Raw genomic sequence first — 25,833 nt, 5'->3', positions numbered from 1 at the left:
TACTTCAAATGACCCATAATCTCAGTCTTGTGTGGCACATGACCTCATCTAAGAGACTGTGGATAAATGTGGGTTGTGCTTGGTCTATGTGTTTGCCCAAGCAGGACAGTTGTCCAAAGCTGCTGGGCTCACATGAGGCGCAGAACTGAGACTCTGGGCATCTCCCTTTGGCCCCTTACCTGTGTGACGGACTTTTCTGAGTAGAGATCCTTACCTTTCATGCCTCTTTCCATGTGTTTCTTTCTCTCCAGTGTCCGGAAGGCCTGCCACTACATTGTGAACCTACGGTATTTCGAGATGAGCATCCTGCTGGTGATCGCGGCAAGCAGCATTGCCCTGGCAGCCGAGGACCCAGTGTTAACCAACTCGGAGAGAAACAAGGTGAATACCTGCTTCCAGTTCAGAGACATTTACTCCTGGCTGCTGACCTCTCATGCTCCCTGTGTGGCAAGAAAAGGACAGATCTGGCTGATGACCCATTCAACGTCCCGCGGACACCCCCCCGCTCACGGCACTGTCTGCACTAGGTGGCCTCTTAACTGAGCACCATCTGTGCCAGTGTCCTCCAGGCACCAAGCACTATGTGTACCAGACTCTGAACTGCTCCTTCCTGTCAGGAAGTTGTTCTGCATTTCCTCTATGGGGTGGGGGGGGGCTTGTGGAGGCCAACCTCCCTGTTGCGTATGTGTAGGGTTGCCACCAAGTTAGCCCATGCTTTCACAGAATCAGCGTGACTGAGCCGACTGGCTTCATTCTTAGCAGGGGAAAGGGTTGGTACTGAGGTATAGTGAGTTAAACAGCATGACCATACGCAATGGATCTACACAGTAGATTTACTGAAAAACATAGCCTTTGTTATAAAGTCAACTGTCGATAACGAGCTACAGTGCAGGAAGGTACTTGAAATAGTTAGCAATGTTGCAAAACAGTGGAATGCCTACAAAAATGCATACCACTTTTAAAATCAGTAGCTCACAATTTTACAGACGAGTTAAAGGCCTGAGCTATTTTAGGAAAATGTAAAAGTGTTGAAACTTTGTAAAAGCAAACAAGTGTTTCAAAAGTAGAAAGTAAGTAGTTAGAAACCAAAACCAAATCCCTAAAAATCCCAGAATCCTATATAAATATATACAAAAAAATAAATGTTGCAAAATGTGTGCTAATGGTTTGCAGTAAGGGTATGTTATGTTATGTTATGTTACAACATTTATAAAGCGCCAAAGCCCTCAGGCATCTAAGCGCTCCTACACAAGCAGAAAGGTTCAGTGCAGTTGAGCCGAGAGTTAGACAAAGAGTGTCGTTTTCAAAAGATTTCGGAATATTTGTAAATATAAATGGTAGTTGGGCTGCACTCCTATGAGCATGGCAGACCACATTGTCCACGTAGGGTTCCCACTATACCCCTTGAGAAAGTCTTGATTGATTATTGTTATCTTATGTTAAATTGATTTATACAGCACACTGTTACTATTTACATGGTCTCCAGGTGCTCACGTGGCTCTGTAAGAAAGTTGGTTGAGTAGGTTAATGAGGGAAGAGGGATAGGATAGCGGTTGTGCTTTTTTGTTGGTGCTTGTAGAACCAGGAGAAACTGGTGTCTGTGCGTGTCAGCTTTCTGAGTGTGCTTAGATTTTGCACACTGGGGTATTGTGCCCGGAGGGGCAACGTCCAATGCCTAGAATGTATGTTTCCGGCAGTTTGTTCTTATGGCGGTTGTGTGAGTTGTGTGTTTTGTGTGAGGTATGCTTGTTTTATTGTCGGTTCCAGGATCTGTACTGTCACTTGATTCTCTCCGGTCCACGGTGATATTGTGGGAGGTGCCTGGTTTTATGCTAATCACAGTGAGTTGAATAGCCCAACTTGACGAAAGGCTATTGGCAGGATCAATTGAATCCACATGATAAAGAAATAAACGCTATTAGCACACCCCAGGGTCTATATCAGTTTACAGCTCTTCCATTTGTCGTACATGGAGCCCCTGCTACACTCCAAAGACTCAAGCATACAATCCTAGGACCCTATTTGTCCTTGACAGATGGTATGGTGAACAATAGTGCCATTTGGGAAGTACATTTGAAAGACTGCATGCTACGTTGGCCCATTCGGTTGTTCAAATGTCTGCCTATAAACTATGTCCCCATATTATATTATTATTGTTATGGTTCTTTTATAACGCGCTTAATACCAGAGATTGGTTTCTAAGCGCAGGATCGGGATTGAAACATTTGTTGCACTGCGTTGTCTTGCATCCAAGACAAACTCGTTGCCCCTGATCTATCCCGCCTCACCATATAACTTATTATAAGGGCAAAATCATTCCCATCCTACTCTATGGCATAGAGGTACTGAATCTTCCAACAAAATATTCTCTAGATAGGATGGAGTGATTCACCTAGTAGCGCTGTTTGTGGCTCCCCAGTTCTTTAGTGTTTGTAAGAACTGAATTCGTTTTACAAACATTGGATTCCGTTGTTGTCTACAATAAACTAATGCTATTCCATAAACTACTGAATCCTCCTAAGCAATTCCTATATGAAGATTTGAGAAATATTTGCCTAAGAGGCACAATAAAAACTTTGAATAAAATGTATGTAGAATATAGGCACCTCTTGTGAGATTAAAACTAGTGGTAAAGTTATTGGATTGGTGTAACCAATGTGAGAAAATACAAATGTATAATGCATACAACCACTAAAAGTATACAAACAAGATAGTTAACACATTTCCAGGGTATTAATCTGTGTTTCCAGATTGTAGGATCAGAATGACGTATCTTAGATTCAGGTCGAACATATTTGTACCTTGGACACAATGGGCTCCCGATGGGGGTTCATGCGTGAAGCCAGGGGCTGCCGTTTGGCTAAGGCCAAAGAGGAGACATGGAAACATTTGGTCTTAAAATGTCAAGATCACAAGGTGTTGAGAGATCGTTGGGTGCAGCAGTATGTAGCTGGCGGTATCCAGTGATATTAGTGGATCGGGCTGAGGTTTTATGGGCCTTACCTGAAATCATTGCAATTATTCACTTTAATCAACAAATGGGGCCCAGCAATGTACTCACTTCCTACTGGCAGAGAAGCGAATAATTGTTCACTCAACATGAACGTTGACAGACAAAAAGAGTGGGGCATGTGTACTTTAATTCTATGTAAGTGCCATACATTTCTAGCTTTTCTTGGGTGTGGTTCAATATTGATTTTGAAACCATACTGTAAAATGAAAAATAATGTAAACGATAGGGTATTTGGATTACGTTACAGAACTACTTTTGAAAGGGAGTGGAAAGAGAAAAACGTTTTTTGAACAGTAAAACGTTTTTGGGAATTGGACACAAGTCTTGATGGTGCCACTTAGAGGCTCCAAGTAAGTGAAACTCCTGCGCTTGGTGGAGGGATCTGTAGGGAAGGCATGGTTTCACAAGTATTAACACTGACACAATGGATACCATTTGTAAAACCTTTATTGAGAATGTTGGGGTTGGAGAAACTCCTATTCTGCCCTAAAACTAATATGGGAGTAGTCTCGACCATCAAACGATAAACAAAACAATCCTAGTGGAGTCTGTCAAATCAAAATGGCCAATACTAACAAAAACCTAATGCCTGCCCTATCTCTTGTACAAAAAGTGTAAAAAAGGGGAAGATGTATACAAAAAGGAAAAGTCAGTGTTCAAATGATAATGTGGCTGGACCAGCTCTCCTCCCCACTTTAGGCCTCACGAGGTAAGGCAATCCTTGCAAGCAGGTTGACACACTCTGCCTCGGCTTCCAACACAGTTCACAACCGTGGATCGAGGCCCACCTGGCCTTCCACGTTTAAAGTTCCTTAAGTTTGACTTCCAAAATAATGTCTCAATCAAAACGTTCTCATAGATCCCCCTCTGCCAGGCTCAGACCTCTCACCATATAGTTCACACAAAGTTGCAAGGGGGCTGCCTTCTCCAAGCTTAATGCACTTCAGGACCCCCTCAATCGGGCTCCAATCACTGTCGGATGTCGAAGTCTTTCAAATGTGCATGGGTTTTTGGTTACAGACCAACGCAGGACCACTTCGACTCAATGTTCACTATTTACTTTTACTCTTGCTGTTTGTTTGCCCTTTAGCTTTAAACAATGCACCTTTCCCAGAGACATTCTAATGGGTTACTTTCTTTCACCGGACCACTCTGTTACATAGTGTCGCTGATATGCAGCTGTATTTCACTTTAACCCCTTAAGTGCCAAGGACGAGCTATCTCGTCCTTGGCACTGGGGAGGTAATCACAAGGACGAGATACCTCGTCCATGGCACTTAAGGGGTTAAAATTCATTCACAGGTCTGCCTTTCTTCGCATCTCATCTACACGCGTGCAGCCTTCACTTGTGATCTGATATTGCTACTTCATTCACTTTGACACACAATGGTCTCTCAGGTTGCTTGCCATCTAACCGGCTGTGTGCTCTTATTTCTTGTTTTGTGGTTTTCTAATTTTCAAGTCAAGGTTAGTACCACAGGCTTGGCCTTGCCTCCCCAACTGTGCGGGTCACCTGGGAGGGTCGCTGGCATCCTTGGAACACAAAGCAATCTTCACTTGTGGGATCTGGCCTTCTCCACATGTCTCTCCCGGTCTGCTGGAGGCAACAACCTCCAGTAGGGAAGCCTTGGGGTTTTCGACCCGGTGCTCTTGTCCCTTGATCCATCACTCTGCTTCAGTGGGTGTGCCTTTGACCAGGAAGTTCTGCTCATTCTCGTGGTCCACCTTGCTCAGAGTGTGTCTTTAGGTGTTGCCTTTTATTCGAGTGAGTAGAGCTAATTGGTATTGGGTGTACGCAATTAATGTAAAGTGCCTGACTTCACCTGACCCGATTAATGGGACATGTCCAGTACAATGTGAGAGAGTTGGTTTGGTTGCTTTCAGTCACCCTCTTCCTCCGCCCAATGTTTGTGTAAAAAATGGGGAGTTTGAACTTCAGTAGATCCTAAAAAATAGTATGGGGTAGGTGAACAAAAGAGGGGGGAATACTGCATCTCACCATCAGCTATCTCACCCTCACCCCCACTCCCTGAATACTCCTCACCCATTCGATCCACCTGCACTTGTCCACTCTCAGGAACTGGATCCAAAAGCGATGACTGTGTCCTGGCCACCTGGATGACAAGTCCCTGAGGCCTAGCGGTTGAGATATCCTTTGGTTTCTCACAGATCACTTTGGTGAATAGGGTTAGAATTTAGTGAAAGGTACTGATGCATACACCCAAACGGCTTGAAACGGAGTATTGTTTTTTTAAAAGAACACATCAAAAGAAGAATGAAAAAAGGGTTGCAGTGTTCGTGTTAGTCCTGATGAAGGCCCGATTGCATAAAGGGGCAGTTGTAAAATTATGGTAGACCCCTAATTATATCGGCCGAAGCACAGATGTGTCGACATGTAATAGCATCTTCATTGTACAGAAAGACAATCAATGGACCATAAGGTTTTAGATGTTCACAAGAGAACCACAGTAGAGACAGTGAGACTGGAGCGGTTCCATAGGAGTCAGACTGTGTAGGATTGTGATTGAACAAGACATTTGTGGGAGCAACAGTTTTGATGTAGGTACATTATCTCCAGCAGATCTAAACCAGTACAATATCACAACAATAAGCTGAGGAAATGTTTTTGTGCTGAGCAGGAGTATGAAACCCCTACACTATCGTACGTTTCTGTGTGCTTGTAATGAGAGCTGTGAAGTTGAATACATTCATTTAGTGTGAAACAAATACAATTTTATATATTTTTGGAAAATGTTGTCTGTATGTTGGAGGCGTGAATGCACAGGCACCAATGAGAAAGTAAGGACAGGAGCTAATGAGTGTTCTTAGTACTTACATTTAGGTGCTGTGTTTCTGACTTTATTAAGGACCATACCAGTTGCTAGGTGGAAATGTTATTGAAGGGTTTTAGACTATGTAATTGCTTAATCGGTTGGATTCATTGCACAGGCTCACTTTATTGAGAAAGTAGACTAGCTACTATGCACAAAATGTTATTGAGAAAATATACCAGCTGCTATGTAAAAAAAAACAAATGTGTATTATAAGAATGTTTAGAGTGTGCGATTGATTAATTGGTAGTTTATACTGTATGAATGAAATAGGCTTTTTCCTTAGTTGTAACGAGGATCATGTTGAAAGCTTGATGTGTGTAAGGTTTCGGAAACCATATCACAATTAAAAATAATATATATATATATATATATGTATATATATTATATATATATATATAGGTAAACATTTATGCAGAACACATTTACAGGTAAGTAAACGTATAAGCTACTAATAATGGGCTTTAGGTAGTTCAAAGGTTTTTCCACAGAATTGAATGGTACAAGACTGTAGGCAGGTCCGAGGAATACTCTGACATGTAAGGTATTGCCAGCATTTCAGAGGTGTAGCCGAGTGGGGCAGTTCCAGTCAGGCAAGAATGGTAGACCACACCAGAGGAGTTTCAGACCCAAGTTCGACTACCAGAGGCCCAGTGAAGGACTGCAAAGATGGAGCCAAGCCGTGTTTCACGAATGTCTTTGTCAGTGGGTGGGAGAGGGGATTGGAGAAGGACTACATATCCTGGAGAAGAGGTCTACTGATGTAATGGAGGGAAAAAGCCCCATTGATGTGACCAAGTCTACTGCAAGAAGTCACTGACGCCCAGGAGTCTTGCGTGCATAGCTTATTTCTGGCATCAGGTCTGCAAGCAGTGCCCCTGGAAATGAATGATGAAAAAACAATGCCAGCGACATTTGATGACCTTTTTCAGGGGTTCTATGAAGTGGAGGTCATTACATCAGCATCACCAAGCAAGCACAAGCGTGATCCATTAATTCGAATCACTCTACAACTTGCTCTATTCAGCTGTTATTGTTCTGAGGGAGTTAGGAAATTGTCTTGCACTTGCTCGGTTGTATTCAGGCTTGCTCACTCATGTCCACGCTTACCTTTCCTCTTCTACTCTTACTGCCTCCCTTCTCTTCTTACTTCTCCCACCAATTCTTTGCCCCTTCAATGTTTCACTGGTCCTGGTTCCTGCCTCCTCCCGCTGATGCAACAGCTGCTTCCTCCCCCACTCTACTGCTCCCTCCTCCACTGCATCATTCTCCACTCTACTGCTCCCTCCTCCACTCTACTGCTCCCTCCTCCACTGCATCATTCTCCACTCTACTGCTCCCTCCTCCACTCTACTGCTCACTCCTCCACTGCATCATTCTCCACTCTAGTGCTCCCTCCTCCACTCTACTGCTCCCTCCTCCACTCTACTGCTCCCTCCTCCAACCGCTACTCCTCCCCAACCACCCTCCTTTCACTCTGTTGACATACGCTTCACATCCACTTCCTGCATTATCCTTTCTATACACTCGCCACACAAACACACACACTCACACTGTAATACTCTTACTAAACCAATGACTCACTTTTTCATGCTCCACCGATTCCTCCTTCCTCCTGCTGCTCTGTTGGTCTGCCTCTGCCTCCAACTCTGACCTCACCCTTACAACCCACACTCCCAATTTCCTGTCTCCTGCTTAAATGTACCTCTCTCTGTCCTGATTAGCCAACTTTCCGCAGCCAATCGTGTTCTATCTTCCTCTTCTGGAAGGTGTATGGGCGAGGGGAAGTCTTTAAAATGGGGATACGCCCTGCCACTTTCTCAGTGTGTTGCAGAATGACTATGTTGGCACTGGAAGTTTAATGGGGCAGTTAATGTTTCTAGGTCTGCTTCCCGGGAGCCTCTCAATAAGTGTGGGGAATGTCTCCGTTGTTCCCTGTGTTGCCTGGTGGTCTAGGGGCTCGTTATTTTCCTGTGCGGAATTTACGGTTTCCACTGTCCGCCCCATGCAATGGGTTCCCCTGTTGTAGCTGGGTGCATTTGCTGGTTGCTGTACTCGGGTCTTTGCAGCGCTGCGACTGTGGTCGGTGTTTCGACGTGTCCGTGGTATGTCTGGATGTCCTGGTTTTCTCATCTCTGCTCTGCTTCGGATTGGATGGGTCTGAAAGTGAGAGAAAACACTGACGAGTATCTGCACCAAGAGGGAAGCCTGGAGATAAGGGCCTGCGAAGACGCATGCTGGCACAAGAGGGGGACTAGGATGGAGTCTCTCTCTTTTGCCTTTGTCGTCCTCATGCTTAGGACTGGTGCTGGCTACCCTCCTGACAACGCCAGGATACTTGCCTTGTGGCACTCTGTTTTGGGGTAGTTCTGGTTGAGACCACTAGTTCTGAGCCAGGCAATTACTAATTGCAGATCCTGTGCAGAGTGAAAATGCAAGTCTCAAGGTCAAGGAAGGCTCGTGAGAGGGCCAATATGGATGTTAAAAATAAGGGGTAAAGTGGGGAGCCGTGTCATGCCCACAGTTCAACCTCCGAAGGGCAGACAGATGGGGTCGAGAGTAAACCTGAGTACACAGTCTGCCAAGTTCTCGGTCTGCCAGAAAGTAAGAAAACTAGCCAAGGGTATTTGGAAGCGTGCTAGATCTTCCATGATTGACAAAGCAAGTGCCTCCTGAACCACGTGGGCACGGAGATCATTCCACAAAGGAATACTACTTTTCAGACAAAAAACAGACAAGCTTCCATCAAAAAGGTTTTCCTCCTCAGAAAACGCGTGTGGCTGAGTGGTTGTTTAAACAGCTAGAAGATTCAAGGAATGCCAGCAATGGGTCGTTAGTTGCTAAAAGTGAAGTGGTAAAGAGATTTAAAAAAAAAAAAGGTAAGGTCAAAACGGGAGTGCCAGAAAGGGCTGACTATGCACTTCCCTCTGTGGCCCCCCTCATGTGGCTGTATGATGCCCTACTCGGTTTGCCCCTGGCAGCAGAGTCCACTGTTTGTACATGTTTGAATGCAGGGTATCTCTGGCCTTGGAAAGTACTGCAGGCAAGGTCCCGACCCCGTGCACAGGCAGTGTACAGGCGAATGATGAGCTCCGTCCAGCCGCTGCTTGATTCAGGGACAATGTCGGCTTGCATCGGTAACATATGACAGCAGAGTTTGAAATACATCCATGGAAATAGGGATGGCTAAATAATATCAAACTAAAAAAACATTCATGAGAGGGAAAGGGGTCAAGAGAAAAATCAGCGGGGAAGGGTGCACGTGGGTCCCCCACTTTCTTCAGGAGTCCCCCCACTTTTTTCAGAGGGCTCCTTGATGTGCTAATTTCTGGTGATGCCACATTCAATTGCTATGTTAATGGGTCCCCACACTTTTATTTTTAGTACTGGACCCCTGGGTAGGAGGGGGGAAAGGGGTGGTATTAGGGAGGAATCACCCTTGACAACAACACACACAAAGGCCAAAGAGGAAAAATATGCTTTAAAAACAACCAAATTCAGAAATTCTGTTCGCAAACACGTTTTTGAAAAAGACCTTTTCACATGACACATTGCGTCAGCAAAACAGCAACTCAAATCTATAGTTGAACCCCCAAAATGACTGACAGTGACCTTATAATATGATCCCTGAAATGCATAAGCAGTAAGTCTCACTGAAGCTCTTGCTAGCTTCTATTCTCTAAACAAATATTATTTCTTAGCCTATAACTCACAGTATTGCACACTGGGGAGACTCTTGCCCTCTCAAATCACGATTGACTCACTAAAGAAATCCCTTTGGGTGCTGTCTAAATGGTCTTGCTCGTGTTTGTGATGTACTGTATCCCAAAAGTGCACTTGTGGGTCGACAATGTTGTTGTCCAAGGTAAAAAAAAACACAAAGTGCATCATAAAATCATGTTTGAAATCAGATACATACATCCTGCCCTCAGTGGCGCAACACCATTGAGCAGCTCGGGCTGTAGCCTCCCTCCGGAATTTTGGGCTATGTTGGCTCAACCTGGCTCAGCTCCAGAGCCGTGCCGGACAGAACAGGACACAGACGTTAAACAGCACCTGGGCCTGCTGTTAACAAAGGCCCTGCAATTACTAACATGAAGCATTTCGCTGTTAGCTGTTCATATGCATACGTTTTTAGGCAATGGAAATCGTGATGTGGGGTTAGTACTTGCATGCCAGGGGAGTGACTGGATAGAGGGGACAGGAATCCGCATATTCCCACAGCAGTCCTTAAGTGGGCGCTTTCAGACTTACAGGAGACAGTTATCTGCTGGGACCATTGAAGATGCACTAGAATAGTCTCATTAGAATGTGTAAAGAAGTTAGATGCCCCCAGACAAATAAGTTTACCCCTCTCCCACAGTCTCTGAAGTTAATGCCTCGCCCAACATTTGAAGGCTTAGCCCCCCCCCTTTGAAATGTATGTTTCATTGCGCCCCTGCCTCCCCTAGATAGTATAACAAACCAGCTAAAATAAGCCTGTGCATAGCGCGCGCGCGTGCGCGCGCGCGTGCCTGTGTGCGTGTGTGTGTGTGTGTGTGTGTGTGATGTACACTCTGAATATTCTCCTTCTGGTCTTTGCAGGTTCTTCGATACTTCGATTACGTTTTCACTGGTGTGTTCACATTTGAGATGGTGATAAAGGTAAGGAGCCTACGATGGAATAGTGACTTGGTAGCCGCCCTTCCTGCTGGGACTGAATGATGCTGGGGCTCAGAGGCGTGCATTCATGGCCTCCTGGAAGAGGGAGGGCGCATAGGAGGCCTGCGAGGTTAGAGCAGGAGAGCATGAAAGGAGTGTGGAGCCTGAGCAGATCTGGGGACTCTGTGATGGATCTCCCCCTCTGAGCCAGCCCCTCTTCGGGCATGACTGGTCCCCGCTCTGACGCAGAGCATGGCAGGCTCCTTTTCATATGCTTTCCAAGCGTGGTATCACTCCCACTCTCACAAGCCCACATAGAAGTGACTGCTGTGTGAAAACCTGAAGCCAAATATCCAAGGCTCTCCCCAGAGGACCCTTTGGTAAACTTAGATTAGAGAACATGCGCACAAGATAGTTAAAAACTCAATTAAAGATTTCACACAAATATGTGAGGTAATAGTTGATATTGAACACATTCCCTGGGCAACCATGAACAGCTTGTTCCCGGAAGACAAATATGCAGGAAGCCGCCTGCAGCTAGTAACGGTGCAGTCTGAAGATCTTCAGAAGGTGAAATGTTTCCATGTGCGTGGCCACAACTCCTGAAGTCATTTTTCTTTCTTGTACCAAGTGATTTTGGGCCCTGTGAGTCCTGTAATATCCAATGAGGTAATCAATTAATCTGGACTGATGGTGAAGCCAACCACCGCCAACTCTTCTCTTCTGTCAGATGGAAAGAATGAACCTGCATTAAGGATTACACCATGACCCGAGAGTCCACAAAGTTCGAGGCCTTGGATTGGTGGAGCAGGATGAGCATGGCCAGCTACCAGTGTCTGCTATTCTCAAGAAATTCTCACACATTGACAGTTTTATGGTTTCTGACTCATCACGGAGGTAGAACCTATTCTGCAAGATATATAATAGAGCATAACTGTCTGCATGGTATGGTATGGTAATGTTTATTTGGAAAGCGCCTATACACAAGATAAGTGTTTCAAAGCGCTCAAGGAGGGAGGGAACAAGGGAAATACAACAGTCATTCAGAGCCCTTGAATTTCTCAACAATACAGTTCTGCACAGGCAGAGTAAGTGCACATAAAACAATGAACCGTGTAGATACCAGCAAATAGGTCTGACGACGATTCTGCAGTTTTTCCTAGAGCATAGAGGCGTCACCATGCAAGGAGGGGAGACATGAAAGATAGATAGACAGATGATCTTCAAGGCATGGCACGTTCAAATCGTGCAAGTGAGCAGACAGAACAGTAGAGGGGTCGGGGGGAGGAGACGTGCAGGGGGAGTCCAAGTGCACTCAGTCAGAAACTGGAGTAAGTGCTGAGAGATGCCCCTCTCATTGGTCATTGACCAAGTGCAGTAACGATGAAGTGCAGGCCCGGAGGCAAGTGCGAGAGGAAGTGGCGAGGGTGCCAGGGACCTGTGATACTCTGAGGTACAACCGGCGGCCAGTCAGCGAGCTGTGTGGAAAAGTAGGGAGAGAGGGATAGAGCGGAGAGCGATGTTAGCAGAGCGGAGGGAGAAAGAGGGAAGAGGAGAAGATGTATGTCTTAAGGAGTTTCTGGAACTTAAGGAGATCAGGCTCAAGACGGAGGGCAGCAGGGAAGCCATTCCAGAGGGAGGCCGCTGCTGAGGATAAAGATCTCCTTCTGAACCTCTGCTTGGAGAACCGGCTCACTCGCAGAAGGTTGGAGGTAGATGAGCGCAGGGCTCGGGAAGGACAGTATTAGGTTGGCATTGTTCTCTATAGGTCGGTCCCAGGCCTCAGAAAGACTTATGGACAATGCATGTCTGCAATGTGGCACTAAGCAGGCCGGAGACAACCAGGGAAGGCCAATGATAGTTCTAAACATACTCAGTTCACTAGTCTCCAGCAATCGCGCTTGATTATAGAGAAGTTGAGGTTAGTTGGAGCAGATTTTGTTCAAATACATGTTGTATGTTTTGCCATACAAGTAGCAACAGCAACTCAACAGCTTGTTGTGAAGATTCTAAGGCAGTGAGCACTCTGTATCCGAAAGGGCCTAGCAAGTAATTGTACACACGCTCAGACCCAAGTCGTGCAAATGAGTCCTAGTGCTACTGTGGAAGCCTAACTCAGTGAAAGTAAACTGCTCACCAACTGGATCCAGAACATAACAGAAGGAACCCAAAAGTCAAATACCCAGCCCCTTATGCTCACAAACAATGATTGCCCAACAACAGTGCTCCAAGGCCACAGTGATATTTTAAATTTAAAAATCTCCAAGGCTCAAAAATGGCCATATCATAGACTCTATTGAACAGCATTAATCTCTCTGTTCAGAAGTTGTGTAATGTTTTCCTCCATCCTTTCTCACAGATGCAGGCATTCCTGTTTCAAGGCAACAATGACACTGTTAAACCAGCTTTCATTACTTGTCCAGGAGACATAGTGCTGCCTAAGGGCCCCGATAATCTTCGCAGCTTGGGCAACCACATTCTAAAAATAATCGGATGTGTGCTCCCTAGACATTTTACTTCACCAATATTATAAATTAAGTGTTAATAGATGTTTGCGGTGCTCTGAAGCAAGCATCTGTTTGGGACCAAACATTCTCATAGAGCACAGGCCTTTTGATGCTCTGTGAGACTCATAAAAGGGAAGTGAGAACTTAACTGTTTTAAGCAGTTGTCAGGTCATACCTCTCACTTCCTTGCAGTAACCTTATGAATAAGGCTGTGGTTGAGTTGAGCTTCCAGAAGGATTCTGGCCATAAATACCTCATTGGTGCTTTTAAGTAGGTTTGTCTTTTATCCGTAAAGGAAATGCATGTCACCAAGAAGAAGATTGGATTGTAAATGGAACAAACATGTGTGGGCATTAGCGTCACCACCCCTGTGCCGTGTCCCATTGATAGAGAGTGAGAGGGTTCTGCTTTAGGTATGCCCAGATCATCCCAATAATGACCCCTCAGCTAGAGATTAAGATGGGACAGCATGAGAAAAATGTCACATGGACTACAGAGGAATCTGTGGGCAAGGGGAAGCCGTGGTAGAAAGAGAAAAGTCTACCTCTCCTGGCTCATTTATTTTTGTCTCTCCTTTACAGATGATTGACCAAGGCCTGGTCCTGCATGAAGGGTCCTATTTCCGTGACCTGTGGAATCTTCTGGACTTTGTCGTGGTGGTCGGGGCCCTGGTGGCCTTTGCTCTGGCGTAAGTGGTCTTTCTCTTCACCATCCACTGCACTCGTGCCTTCCATTTGTTACTGTCCCGGCCCCGACATCCCGATGAGTTTTCTACATTGCTCTCTGCATCACACTGGGTCACTGACAAAACCCAATCTACTTCCGTCTCTGCCCCTAAGGCAGCCACTCTTTCTCATTTCTTGCTGCCTTCGCTTGGAACAAGCTACTGCTCTCTGCTCTATTTCTTGCCACCTCTCTTTCTGCCGTCATCTCAAAACCTGGCTCTTCTCCCAGCTCACATAACCACCTCCTCTCCCCTTTCATGCCTTGCAGACACTTAGCACCAAGGAACCTCCTCAATGATGTACGAGCGCTCTACAATTGACCTTAATATAACATAGCATACTATTGATGGATTTTAGCAGCAGGGTAAGAGAGCCATGTTGGGCAAATGCAGGCTCCGCTGTTGTCCCCTCTCATTGGTACAATACCATTTGACGATGATACTGCAGTGCCGATAGACCACCCACACAAGCGCCTTGTCTTTGATATACAGCCTTGTGCAGCTCAATTGCTTTCATTGTACCTTCGGCCCCGGCAGAGCATTCCTGCAACAAACACACACATATACTATTCCTTCTCGTCGCACAATGTTCTTGTTCTTCACACTCGAACACAGTGTCCATGCTCCTCACTCACCCTGGCTTATTATGCACAATCTTGCTGCTCTGACAGGTCATAACACCTCTGCTGTTCTTTTTTCTTTCTCTTATGCGCACACAAGCGCACATGCAAACACCCACTTACACACACTGGCCCACATTAGGACTCCGGCGGAAAACCATGGTGCTATTAGCACCATGGCTGATGCTGGAGTCCGCCATGGCGGAATGGGGAATTACCACCCCATTCCAAGGTTGGCGGGGCGGTAATTCCCCATGCCACCATGGCCCTTCCCCATTTCCATTTTTGCCCCATAGGGCATAATGGGAATGGGGAAGGCGGTAAGTACGGTACCGCAAATTGCGGTACCGTACTTACCTCGAGAGTCCCTTTGCGGGCCCCTACTTTAACAGCTAGTCTAGAGCAGCCGTTAAGGTCGGGTCCCGCAAAGGGACCTCGTAGTAAGGCGTTAAGGGTTTAACTGCGCCGACACCTTTTACGGCGCCGTTAACCCCTTAACCCCAGGGTCCTAATGAGGGCCACTGAATCTTACACACACACACACACTCACACACACATACACACAGTTCCTGCTTATCATGCGAACTCCAAGCTTCTCACAATCTCTTCTCGCACCTGACATACTCCACAGTCCTTACTTACTGGATGCCCATTCATCTGACCTCGTTGATTCAGTGCTTCTCACACTCTAATCCAAACCTTCTGGCAAAGGCAGCTTCTGCTCAGCAAAGAGAGTGGATTCCAGGGCAGTCTCTCTGCAACAGATCCCATCATTGACAGGTTCCAGCAGCCCACATATTAAACCATACAATGCCACTGTAAAGGAAAACAAGACTGAAAATCCAATTATAGATGAGGTAGGTTTGATAGATCTTTTATAGCAGCAAGGAAATAAATATTGATGACTTGGGTGCGTACTAAAAACTACAGGACATCTCAAACAAATTCATTCTGTGTGCCCTTCCACTCAGCGCCTTGGTTTTTATACGCTTCTTGGTATATGGAAACCCAGGCGTGCTATACTGAATTCTTAACTAATGACTTTCTTTTCTTGTTATTGGTGCAAATAAGTTACAAAATCCAAAAAAGAAGGTGGGTGAGGCGCGCACTCCCGGTCCTGGTCAATTGAACCTGTTGCAAAAAATAAGTAGCTGGGTCACATCCCAAAATGGACAAATATTCACAGGGTTAGATCCCTTCTGCTGCAAATCAGGTACTCAGTATTAACAGGGTTAGATCCCTTGCTGCAAATCAGGTACTCAGTAATAACAGGGTTAGATCCCTCAGCTGCAGTTCTGTGGTCTGTAGTTGTTCTCCTCCTAGCGCTTTCTTATCTCAAATAATCAACAGGGAGGCTGTTGAGCAGGTGTGTCTAATTAGACTCAAAGGATTCTGGTAGCTGTAGTGAAAACGTTTTTTTCTGTTCAGGTGACCAGCAACCGACACCCCTCCAAAGCACAAGTCCTTCCCAAATTTGGGGGAGGGGAGAGAACCATCTTTATGATTCTCCAAAGTGGGGCACAGTCACCCCGTGGCGCTGCCTCTGGAGCCCGGGACTCCCATAGCATTCAGTACAAAAAAGAAGGTGGGTGAGGCGCGCACTCCCGGTCCTGGTCAATTGAACCTGTTGCAAAAAACAAGTAGCTGGGTCACATCCCAAAATGGACAAATATTCACAGGGTTAGATCCCTTCTGCTGCAAATCAGGTACTCAGTATTAACAGGGTTAGATCCCTTGCTGCAAATCAGGTACTCAGTAATAACAGGGTTAGATCCCTCAGCTGCAGTTCTGTGGTCTGTAGTTGTTCTCCTCCTAGCGCTTTCTTATCTCAAATAATCATCAGGGAGGCTGTTGAGCAGGTGTGTCTAATTAGACTCAAAGGATTCTGGTAGCTGTAGTGAAAACGTTTTTTTCTGTTCAGGTGACCAGCAACCGACACCCCTCCAAAGCACAAGTCCTTCCCAAATTTGGGGGAGGGGAGAGAACCATCTTTATGATTCTCCAAAGTGGGGCACAGTCACCCCGTGGCGCTGCCTCTGGAGCCCGGGACTCCCATAGCATTCAGTACAAAAAAGAAGGTGGGTGAGGCGCGCACTCCCGGTCCTGGTCAATTGAACCTGTTGCAAAAAATAAGTAGCTGGGTCACATCCCAAAATGGACAAATATTCACAGGGTTAGATCCCTTCTGCTGCAAATCAGGTACTCAGTATTAACAGGGTTAGATCCCTTGCTGCAAATCAGGTACTCAGTAATAACAGGGTTAGATCCCTTAGCTGCAGTTCTGTGGTCTGTAGTTGTTCTCCTCCTAGCGCTTTCTTATCTCAAATAATCATCAGGGAGGCTGTTGAGCAGGTGTGTCTAATTAGACTCAAAGGATTCTGGTAGCTGTAGTGAAAACGTTTTTTTCTGTTCAGGTGACCAGCAACCGACACCCCTCCAAAGCACAAGTCCTTCCCAAATTTGGGGGAGGGGAGAGAACCATCTTTATGATTCTCCAAAGTGGGGCACAGTCACCCCGTGGCGCTGCCTCTGGAGCCCGGGACTCCCATAGCATTCAGTACAAAAAAGAAGGTGGGTGAGGCGCGCACTCCCGGTCCTGGTCAATTGAACCTGTTGCAAAAAACAAGTAGCTGGGTCACATCCCAAAATGGACAAATATTCACAGGGTTAGATCCCTTCTGCTGCAAATCAGGTACTCAGTATTAACAGGGTTATATCCCTTGCTGCAAATCAGGTACTCAGTAATAACAGGGTTAGAGCCCTCAGCTGCAGTTCTGTGGTCTGTAGTTGTTCTCCTCCTAGCGCTTTCTTATCTCAAATAATCATCAGGGAGGCTGTTGAGCAGGTGTGTCTAATTAGACTCAAAGGATTCTGGTAGCTGTAGTGAAAACGTTTTTTTCTGTTCAGGTGACCAGCAACCGACACCCCTCCAAAGCACAAGTCCTTCCCAAATTTGGGGGAGGGGAGAGAACCATCTTTATGATTCTCCAAAGTGGGGCACAGTCACCCCGTGGCGCTGCCTCTGTAGCCCGGGACTCCCATAGCATTCAGTACAAAAAAGAAGGTGGGTGAGGCGCGCACTCCCGGTCCTGGTCAATTGAACCTGTTGCAAAAAATAAGGTTCAATGCTGGTCACCTGAACAGAAAAAAACGTTTTCACTACAGCTACCAGAATGATTATTTGAGATAAGAAAGCGCTAGGAGGAGAACAACTACAGACCACAGAACTGCAGCTGAGGGATCTAACCCTGTTATTACTGAGTACCTGATTTGCAGCAAGGGATCTAACCCTGTTAATACTGAGTACCTGATTTGCAGCAGAAGGGATCTAACCCTGTGAATATTTGTCCATTTTGGGATGTGACCCAGCTACTTATTTTTTGCAACAGGTTCAATTGACCAGGACCGGGAGTGCGCGCCTCACCCACCTTCTTTTTTGTACGGAAGTTACAAAATCCCACCACTATATAAAACGTCCCAATACAAAGTTCACACTTCTACAATTTAAAATTCAATGCATACAGCTCTAAATATTGGATCAGGTAGTGGGGTATAGCGCCCAATGCTCTTTCATCAATCAGAACTCCCGCATGTACGTAGTGTTTGCGAACTTCTTGAATAGTATATATCCAATCCTGGTCCCACAGCCTCTTATTTGCTTTATGTGGAAAAGCATATATCTGCTCTACGGTTACATTGTATACCGCCATAATTTCATAGGAACTTGCCACCCATCTGGTAAAAGGCACACACTTCTTATAGTCCATTAGCAGTTTCAGTTCCCACCATATTGTGCTTTCTTTGGCTAACACTATTTTTAATAGCGTTGTCACGTTTATCACGTACCTGGATAGAGGGCTAACCCAGTCCATACCTGAGGTCCGCAGCTGGCACCCCCATAGGGAGTTTCTGAACTTTCCTCCATGACTTTATGTTCAGGAGGTACCTCAGGGACTTCTACTTATCTTAGAGAAACTTCCAAAACATGCACTAAATGCGAAGCTTTCTCTGGACGCTTCCTGGCCATCCTACATGTTATCCTGCAGCTGCGTGCTCATTGTAATGAATTTGCACCCCTTATCTAGTTTCGGTTTGAAGCAGAGGAGCCGGCAAAGGGCAGTACATCAGAAAAGGGCAAACCGTAGCTTTAGTATGCAAATGCATATTCTCACAAGGCTTGCCAAACCTGCATCATCTTGCAGGCAAGGCAAGCCTTCATTATTTCAAGATGAATTCCTCTCACTAACCGTACCGGTGCTGGCCTACTCTTAAGTAATATAGTAATTTCACCATTTTACTTATTTTCTACTGTTAACTTCCGGTGGTTCTATGTGATTTCATCGAGGAGATTTGGTCGAATCTAAATCCATCTCATTTTGTTTCTTTTAAGCCATTTGGCCGCAAATATATGCGGGGGGGAGATCCCCCTGCAGCTCCCCCCTTGTATCCCCAACTTAATTATTACCCTTACGCACCCCCACACCCCCCACATATATTTGCGGCCAAATTCCCTCAACAAAATGCAGCGGATTTGGCTGAATCCCCTGCGATGAAACCTCGCCTCACCGCCCGTTACATTGCAACGTTAACGTTTCCTTGTTTTCAACATACGTTTTCTGCCACACCATGCAAACCGCCACACCATGCAAACCAAGGGTCCAGCACGGAAGTACAAGCCTCATCCAGTCAAGCCCAGCAAACCCAGGGCGCACGCCGATGCAATATTGTCTACAAAGGCACTGGTCCATTTCAGCTCTGGAGCTACCTTGGCTGCCGGGTTTTTGACTCTGCTACTCCCGCTTGGCAAGGCCCGGGCAGACTCCTCCCACTACACTCATTTGCAGATGAGAAGTGCAATGCAAGCAAACTGTGTACAGAGCTGCTTTATTGCTGAAGTAGTTGGGGGTGCTCTTTTCCATCTTCTGTCAGCAATTTCTGCTCCTGCATCTCCCACTCATTTTGTCCACTGGCTGCATAATACCATGTGTCTCTGTTAAATAGCCGCCCTCCCGGTGCAACCATAGGAGAGAGCATAGCTAGCCTATTTTCTCACCAGTAAACAAAATAAGAAGGTGCTTTAGAAGATCAATTTTAGAATTTTCCTGAGGTCAAATGTATGTTTCAAGGTTCCTGCTTCATAACATTTTTTCATAAACAGACAGCATTCTACAACCCTTTACTATTATCATTCTTTTCGTCATCCATTCCATCACATGGCAATTCTTATGTTCTGGTCTGCTTGTGTTTCAATGGGACATGTCGAGGTAAGTATTAATTAGATTCAAGCCATCTTCACCAGAATCTTCTACTGCGACCTCAGTTAGAAATGCACCATTTTCCTATACTATTAACCTTTCTGCCACAACAAAAACAACGAACAAAGACTGAACTACTCTGTCCCCAGTTCACACATGCCATATTTACACTCCTACTCCTGCACATGCACACCCCTGCACTGCTCCTGCAAGCCCTATGAACCCACCGGGCTATTACTGGGCAGGAGGAAGAACGCTAAATCTACCACCCAGTACCCCATTGGAAAGGCTGTATTATCACTGAATAACCATTCCTGTGTCTATTGTTCTATCACCAGTTAGCCGACTGAGTTCTCCCATTCATGTATTGTCCTCATCAAGCACCAGCCCATGTGCGTCCCGAGCATCGGTTCACTTACTCAACTATCATCCATCAGGTCATTCATTTCGTTCTATGGGATTTGGGTGAGGAGAATTTGTCGAATGCAATGTCAACACTTTTTTTTGTTTTGCCATTTTGCTGCAAATATATGCTAGGGGACCCTGCACAGCCCCCCTTTTACGCCGCCACCTTAATTATTACCCTTATCCGCCCCTACATATATTTGAAGCGAAATTTGATTAAGGGAATTAGTTGAAATTGAATTCGATGAATTCTCCTGTGCAATAATCTGCCTGTCCCATTAATTTATTCTATCATCATCCATTCTCCTAATAATGTACTCGTTGATATTTCTCTCAGGACATGTAATCGTACAGAGCAGGACTAGCTTTGAACTGAATATGGAATGATAGCCTATGCAAGGCCTTTCGGGATAGACATTGGGAAGATCCGTCTCCAACCCAAGAGCGATGTGGCCTGTTTCTGAGCCTGCCAGCGGGAGTGTACTGTATGTACTACTGGATCTGATGCCGGCAGAATCCGGGAATACTGAAAACGAAATCACTGTAGAGACAGGCCAGCAAAGGCCTCTTGATCCTGAGGCCATGAAAATGCGAAAATGGGCACTGATGGATACACACTGGGCTATTCAAAATCTGCTAGGCCCCCAAACGACAAAGCAGCAACTCCCAGATCCCCAAACCTCAGAGTGCCATTGGGAGTTGTCATTTACCACCAAAACGCACTCTGTCCCGATATCCAAGGAAGCCCCCCACCCACATAGTCGCACTTCTAAAACTTGGCATGCCTACAAGTGGTGAGTGGGGACCCCAGAAACTCTAGAACACCCACAAGCAGAGCAAACAAAACCCAAAGGCACCAGCTCACCCCAAAATGTCCCTAACCCATGCAGGGGGGGGTTTATCTAACACTGTCTTCCTTTTTTATTATGCAAAATGACACCTGTTTATTAGAATGATCATAATAATTCATCTCTTGTCAAAGCCGTCAGCAATTGTTACAATCTTTCCGATCTAAAGTTCTTAATCTAACATAACAAATGCGAGCTTTGAACCCACAAGATTGGAACGTGGATCAATCCTGTGCAAAACCATCATTCAATTACAGGGGCTTTCATAGCATCAAAGGAAAGATATCCCACGAAGAGACATTTTAGCGTGCAGCCCCGATTTGTCTTTCCCGTGTGCATCTCATTCTCTCTCACTGCTCTCTCGCTCTCACCTTATTTTGTTGCTTTCTTTCATGTGTCTTTATGAAATATTTCTCCCTTTTCAGGACTTGCTCTTTCCTTATGTATTATCTTGTATTTTCTTCCTCTCTGCTTACTCCTTTGATGCACTCCTTGGACTGTCCCCAGCAATGTTCTTGGGTAAATATTGCAGATTTTCATTCTGGTGTTCAGGGGGCGGATGTTGCCCAGGAAGTCTGTGTGCTTGTGGGAGCTGTTATGTATGTATTTGTGTACTGAGAAAGTGCTCTCTCTGGCGCATGCTGCGTAATACTATAAGATTGAATCCTATCGTGACAACCCCTGACTCAATTGACAAATAAGAATGGGCTGGGGCTAATGAAACCTCTTCACGACCGTTGCCTGGGCTACTTACATTAGTGAGAACTAATGAGCTGGTGTCCATGTAATACGCAACAATGAGTTTGCACATGCTAGAAAAAGATTTTGATGCTCATGAGCTGGGGCCAATGGAATATCCCATCCTACGTTATCAGGTATTAGTAAATTTGTTGGGTTTTTTTTGCCCGAATGGTACATTTGACGGAATTTGGCCTGTACCATTTGACTGAATACAAATTTACAAATTGGCTAACACAACCGGACATGTGGAGTGGGTGTTACGGGGGTGTCCCCGGTTCGCGTTTGAGGGACGGATCTGACGCCAGGGCTGCAGTCAACCAGGCGGCGAGCGAACAGGTAAGTAGCGAAGGGGGGTTGGGGGCTGGGGATTGGTGTGAGTGCATTTGAACCTCTGAGAACTGATCGCATGCGGGCTGTTTGTTTGACGTTAATGAGCCAATGTTTAGGGAATGTGTGACCATTCACTGGCAATCACTGGCTATGGACGGGTGGGCAGTTGACACGGCTCCTTAACATCTTGCCCCACCAACTGTATCACCCGTTCCTGCTCCAGGGCCTTTTCCTCAATTTTCCTTGACCCCGGATAAGGATGCTTAATTCACATCCCATCTAATTATGACCATATACATTTGGAAGCCTTCTACTCTCATGGTTGGAACTTATGATATTTCTCATCTGCACTGACACCTTTTGGCTGCAGCCATGAATATTAATGAACTTGGTCCAAAGGGAAGTTTCTGGTGGTATAAAACTGTGAACACTGAGCTGGCTGGTCCGACAAAGTGTCTACTGATGCACTGGCATATATCGCTAAAGATGTGTCTCTCTATAAATTAGTGGCAAAAGAAGGTCTGATGATACCGTGCTGAAGCTGATGCTGTGGATATGAACTTCCGGGTCGCAGGGAATGTGGCATTGTTAGGGAGAATTCTCCAGAATGGCTAATTTCCCTTAACTACTGAGTCCCTCAACAGCTTTGCTGGATTTCTAGGATTTATTTTCTCACCTGGTAAGAGTGTGAACCGTTTTTTCCCACTCTTACATGTGTTTTTGGCTATGTGCTGTACATTTTTATGTGTTCATGGACTGTGGAGCCTCACCTACTCCATAGGCATAATCTTTTTACTGTGTGTCACACAGCACCTTTAGTGCCAAGACACAGGGTTGTCTTTTTCAGACTTCCCATTCTGAACTCCATTTTCTGGGACTGACTACTGTCTCCCAGAACATGTAAAGTTGCCATTGACTTTATTAGTCTTTTTTAATTCACAGACCCAGTACAAACTATCTTCCATAGAGTACTGGAAAGGGTTAATAGTTATCCCTTTTTGTCTGTCTCTCATGGAACATTATTTTGATCCCCTTTCTTTAAGATTTGGCTGGTGGCAGTGGTATCTATAATTCTTTCCCTACCGGGGACTAGGAAAATAGCCCTGGTACTGCTAAGTTATTAGCCTCAAACTTTAAACCCGCTGGACCCCTTTTATTTTATTTCGGTTCCGGCTGGGTTTATTCGCCATTTCTTTTTTAAAGGTCTTTCTCGTGTTTTACTCTGCTACAGCATTATTCTGCTCTCAAGGTACTGTGTTAACGCGGTTGTTCGTTGCATCCTTCTGCGGTGAAAGTGTTTGAAATCTTTCGCCAATCCGAGGGCTTGTCCTTCTCTATTGTTTAAAGTAACTTTTCTTCTGACCACTTCGTTTCGAACTCTTGGCAAAGACTTAACCGCAAACTAATCTGAACTGTGTGATCCTCTGCAAAGACTCTGGTCGATAGACTTTGGCTCAGGCCTCTTGATTTGATTTCCTCACCGTAGTAGCCTTTTCTAGATTGCCCTGCTTACTTACTTGTTGGTGCAGCTTATTTGTGAATTGTCTTTCCCTCCCTTTTAAATTGCTGGAGTTCCATTTTGCTCACACTTTATTTTGAGCTTAACTTGTCCAGAATCTATTGGGTGTGGTGTAGTGTATTAAGAGTGTGATTTTCTGCTGCTTTACTTTAGTGAATTTTTTTATAAATGATGTGTAAATAAATGTATATTCTTTTACTCAGAAACCTTCAGTCAGTGTTTGCTTGAACCATAGTAACTTGCTGTCCTTTGTGTAACTATTTGATGCTGCTCACTTGCTCTTGAGATAAGTCTGGCTGCTCAGCCATCGCTACCACTTTACTGTGTAGTACAGGCTTGTACCAAAGGTGAATTTGTACTGTCACTTGTAGTCTTAATTGTGTGTGGTGTTCCCAAAATGTACTGCATATGATTCTGCCTAACAGGCATTCTGAGATAGGCTCCTTTAAATGCCTGGTCCTACACTGACATCTGCTGGAAAACTACTGAATAGCAATATATAGGTAATATACGCACTCGGCTCAGTGTGTGAATGGGGCGCACATGGCATGTCTGACCCTGAACTGACGTATGGGGCTCGTTTCTGAAAGCTTTATTTACACCCAGAGGAGTTGTCCAAAATTCCCAAAGGACACCTAAACGTGCCTTTACGAAATCCCATTTTCAGCCGCTGAGATGTTCTGCAAATCAAGGTGCATATTTGAAAATGCATCGCAAATTCAATTTAAAATGCAAGAAAAACAAGCATTCCTCTGCGCATGTAAACAAGCATTCCTCTGCGCATGTAAACAAGCATTCTTCTGCGCATGTTGACAATAGAAACAATCCGATGCACCGAAGGGCAGGACTGGTAGGAACGGCTGCTGTTACACTTGCCTTACTATTCCCCAAACATGGATCGAAATGCTCTTCCTGTTTTTTAAAACACATTTCACATTGATAAACCTTTTAAGGGTATTACCCAAATTGTTCGTTTACAATTGTTCGATATATATATATATATGTGTGGGGTTTTGGGGGGGTTTGCATTGGGTGGGGGGTTGTGGGGGGTTTCCCCTGTACATATGTTACAATTGACCTTCACAATTCAGTCAATTGTGAAAAGGTCAATTGTAATTCAAACAATTGTAAAACTAACAATTCGTATACAACCCTTTTAAGGGACGATCACTGTGAAACCTGCTTGCACTATCCACGAGCCTGCCATCCTTTAGTGCCAGAAGCATGCTCCTGATACCAGTGTATGCAGGCTAGGGGGCCAGTGTTTTAAGTGGGGTGATACATTGAGGTGGGGCTCTTGTTATATGGCGTGGCCTAAGTATACGTGCTAAGGCCACGCCTCCCAACAAGAGCCCCTCCAGCCCTTGCATGTTAGCTCCTTACACAGAAACAAAAGGAGAGGCTGGCCAACGCAGCCCTCCTCCTGTTTCTGAATACAGAGACATCACGCAGCAGGTTTAGCCGAAGCACTGCTTGTTTACACGCTGTCTTCAGATATCAGCATTTCAGATTAGAAAAAAGAAAAGGGAATGCCTTTTCTTTTTTCTAGTCCAAAATGCTGACACCTGCTGGCAGCCAACTAACTGTGCAGTGCTCGGGTGAACGGCTGCCTGAGAGGTCCGCGTGGCTGGGGCTAGTCACGGTGAGCCCTGCAGAGCCCCGGCTTTGGAGCCCATCTCAGAAACTGGCAGGATTTGACCCCGGCTAGCCCCGGCCCACTTAAAGCACTGTAGGGGGCTGTACTGTGTATCATTTGTTTGCCCACTCAGCCCTCCGAAAGCAAACTTCGCCTTTGTGAATAATATGACCAGTGGATTTCTTTTAATGTTGCATTCAAGAAGCACACTTTCTTTACTTTGTTAACTAGCATTATGTCTCATTATCTGGCCCATAATGTCTACATTTGTGACTGGTGGGTAATTAGGAATGTCCGAACCAATAATCAGGCGCGCTGACAAATGCTGGCAACATTAATGTGCTGGGGCCTTTGGAATACCTGACCTTCACTAATGCATGCATTCTGATGTAGTGTATGCTACTCATGTTGTTAATTGAATGAAAGCATACACTGTATGCCAACCCTCCCTATTTGGGAAGGAAACTCCTAATTTTTCAATCATTTTAGGAGGCAAAATAGCAACCTATCACTCACAAACATGCAAATGAATGGGTACATTCAGTTCTCCCACTCGCCACCTCATATTCTCGAATCCCAGTGATTTGACCGAAGGGGAAATTATCGAGGCTGAAATATCCGAAAACGAAATGGTCGAATTAACAAAAGTTCGAACACTTTGTTTTTGGACATTTCAGCCCCGATAATTTGCCAAAACACACATTCACACACACACACAACACACCCATAACACCCCCACCCACACCCTCAGCACACCCACAGC

General features: G+C 45.4%; 1 protein-coding gene across 7 annotated transcripts in view; it reads left to right on the top strand.

The window, feature by feature from the left end:
* The window catches only part of CACNA1E (calcium voltage-gated channel subunit alpha1 E), a 3,100,882-nt gene that overhangs the window by 2,543,332 nt on the left and 531,717 nt on the right, over window positions 1-25,833 (top strand). For all 7 annotated transcript variants that reach the window (XM_069641436.1, XM_069641438.1, XM_069641434.1 and 4 more), the window contains 3 exons: window positions 252-381; window positions 10,429-10,488; window positions 13,574-13,680. In XM_069641436.1, coding sequence (XP_069497537.1) covers window positions 252-381; window positions 10,429-10,488; window positions 13,574-13,680 — 297 coding nt within the window. The remainder of the gene's footprint in view (window positions 1-251; window positions 382-10,428; window positions 10,489-13,573; window positions 13,681-25,833) is intronic.

Source organism: Ambystoma mexicanum, chromosome 1q (assembly GCF_040938575.1).
Source record: "Ambystoma mexicanum isolate Mex_15411 chromosome 1q, UKY_AmexF1_1, whole genome shotgun sequence".
Lineage (NCBI taxonomy): Eukaryota > Metazoa > Chordata > Amphibia > Caudata > Ambystomatidae > Ambystoma > Ambystoma mexicanum.
The sequence above is the reverse complement of the archived record's forward strand: the minus strand, read 5'-3'. Positions and strand labels throughout refer to the sequence as shown.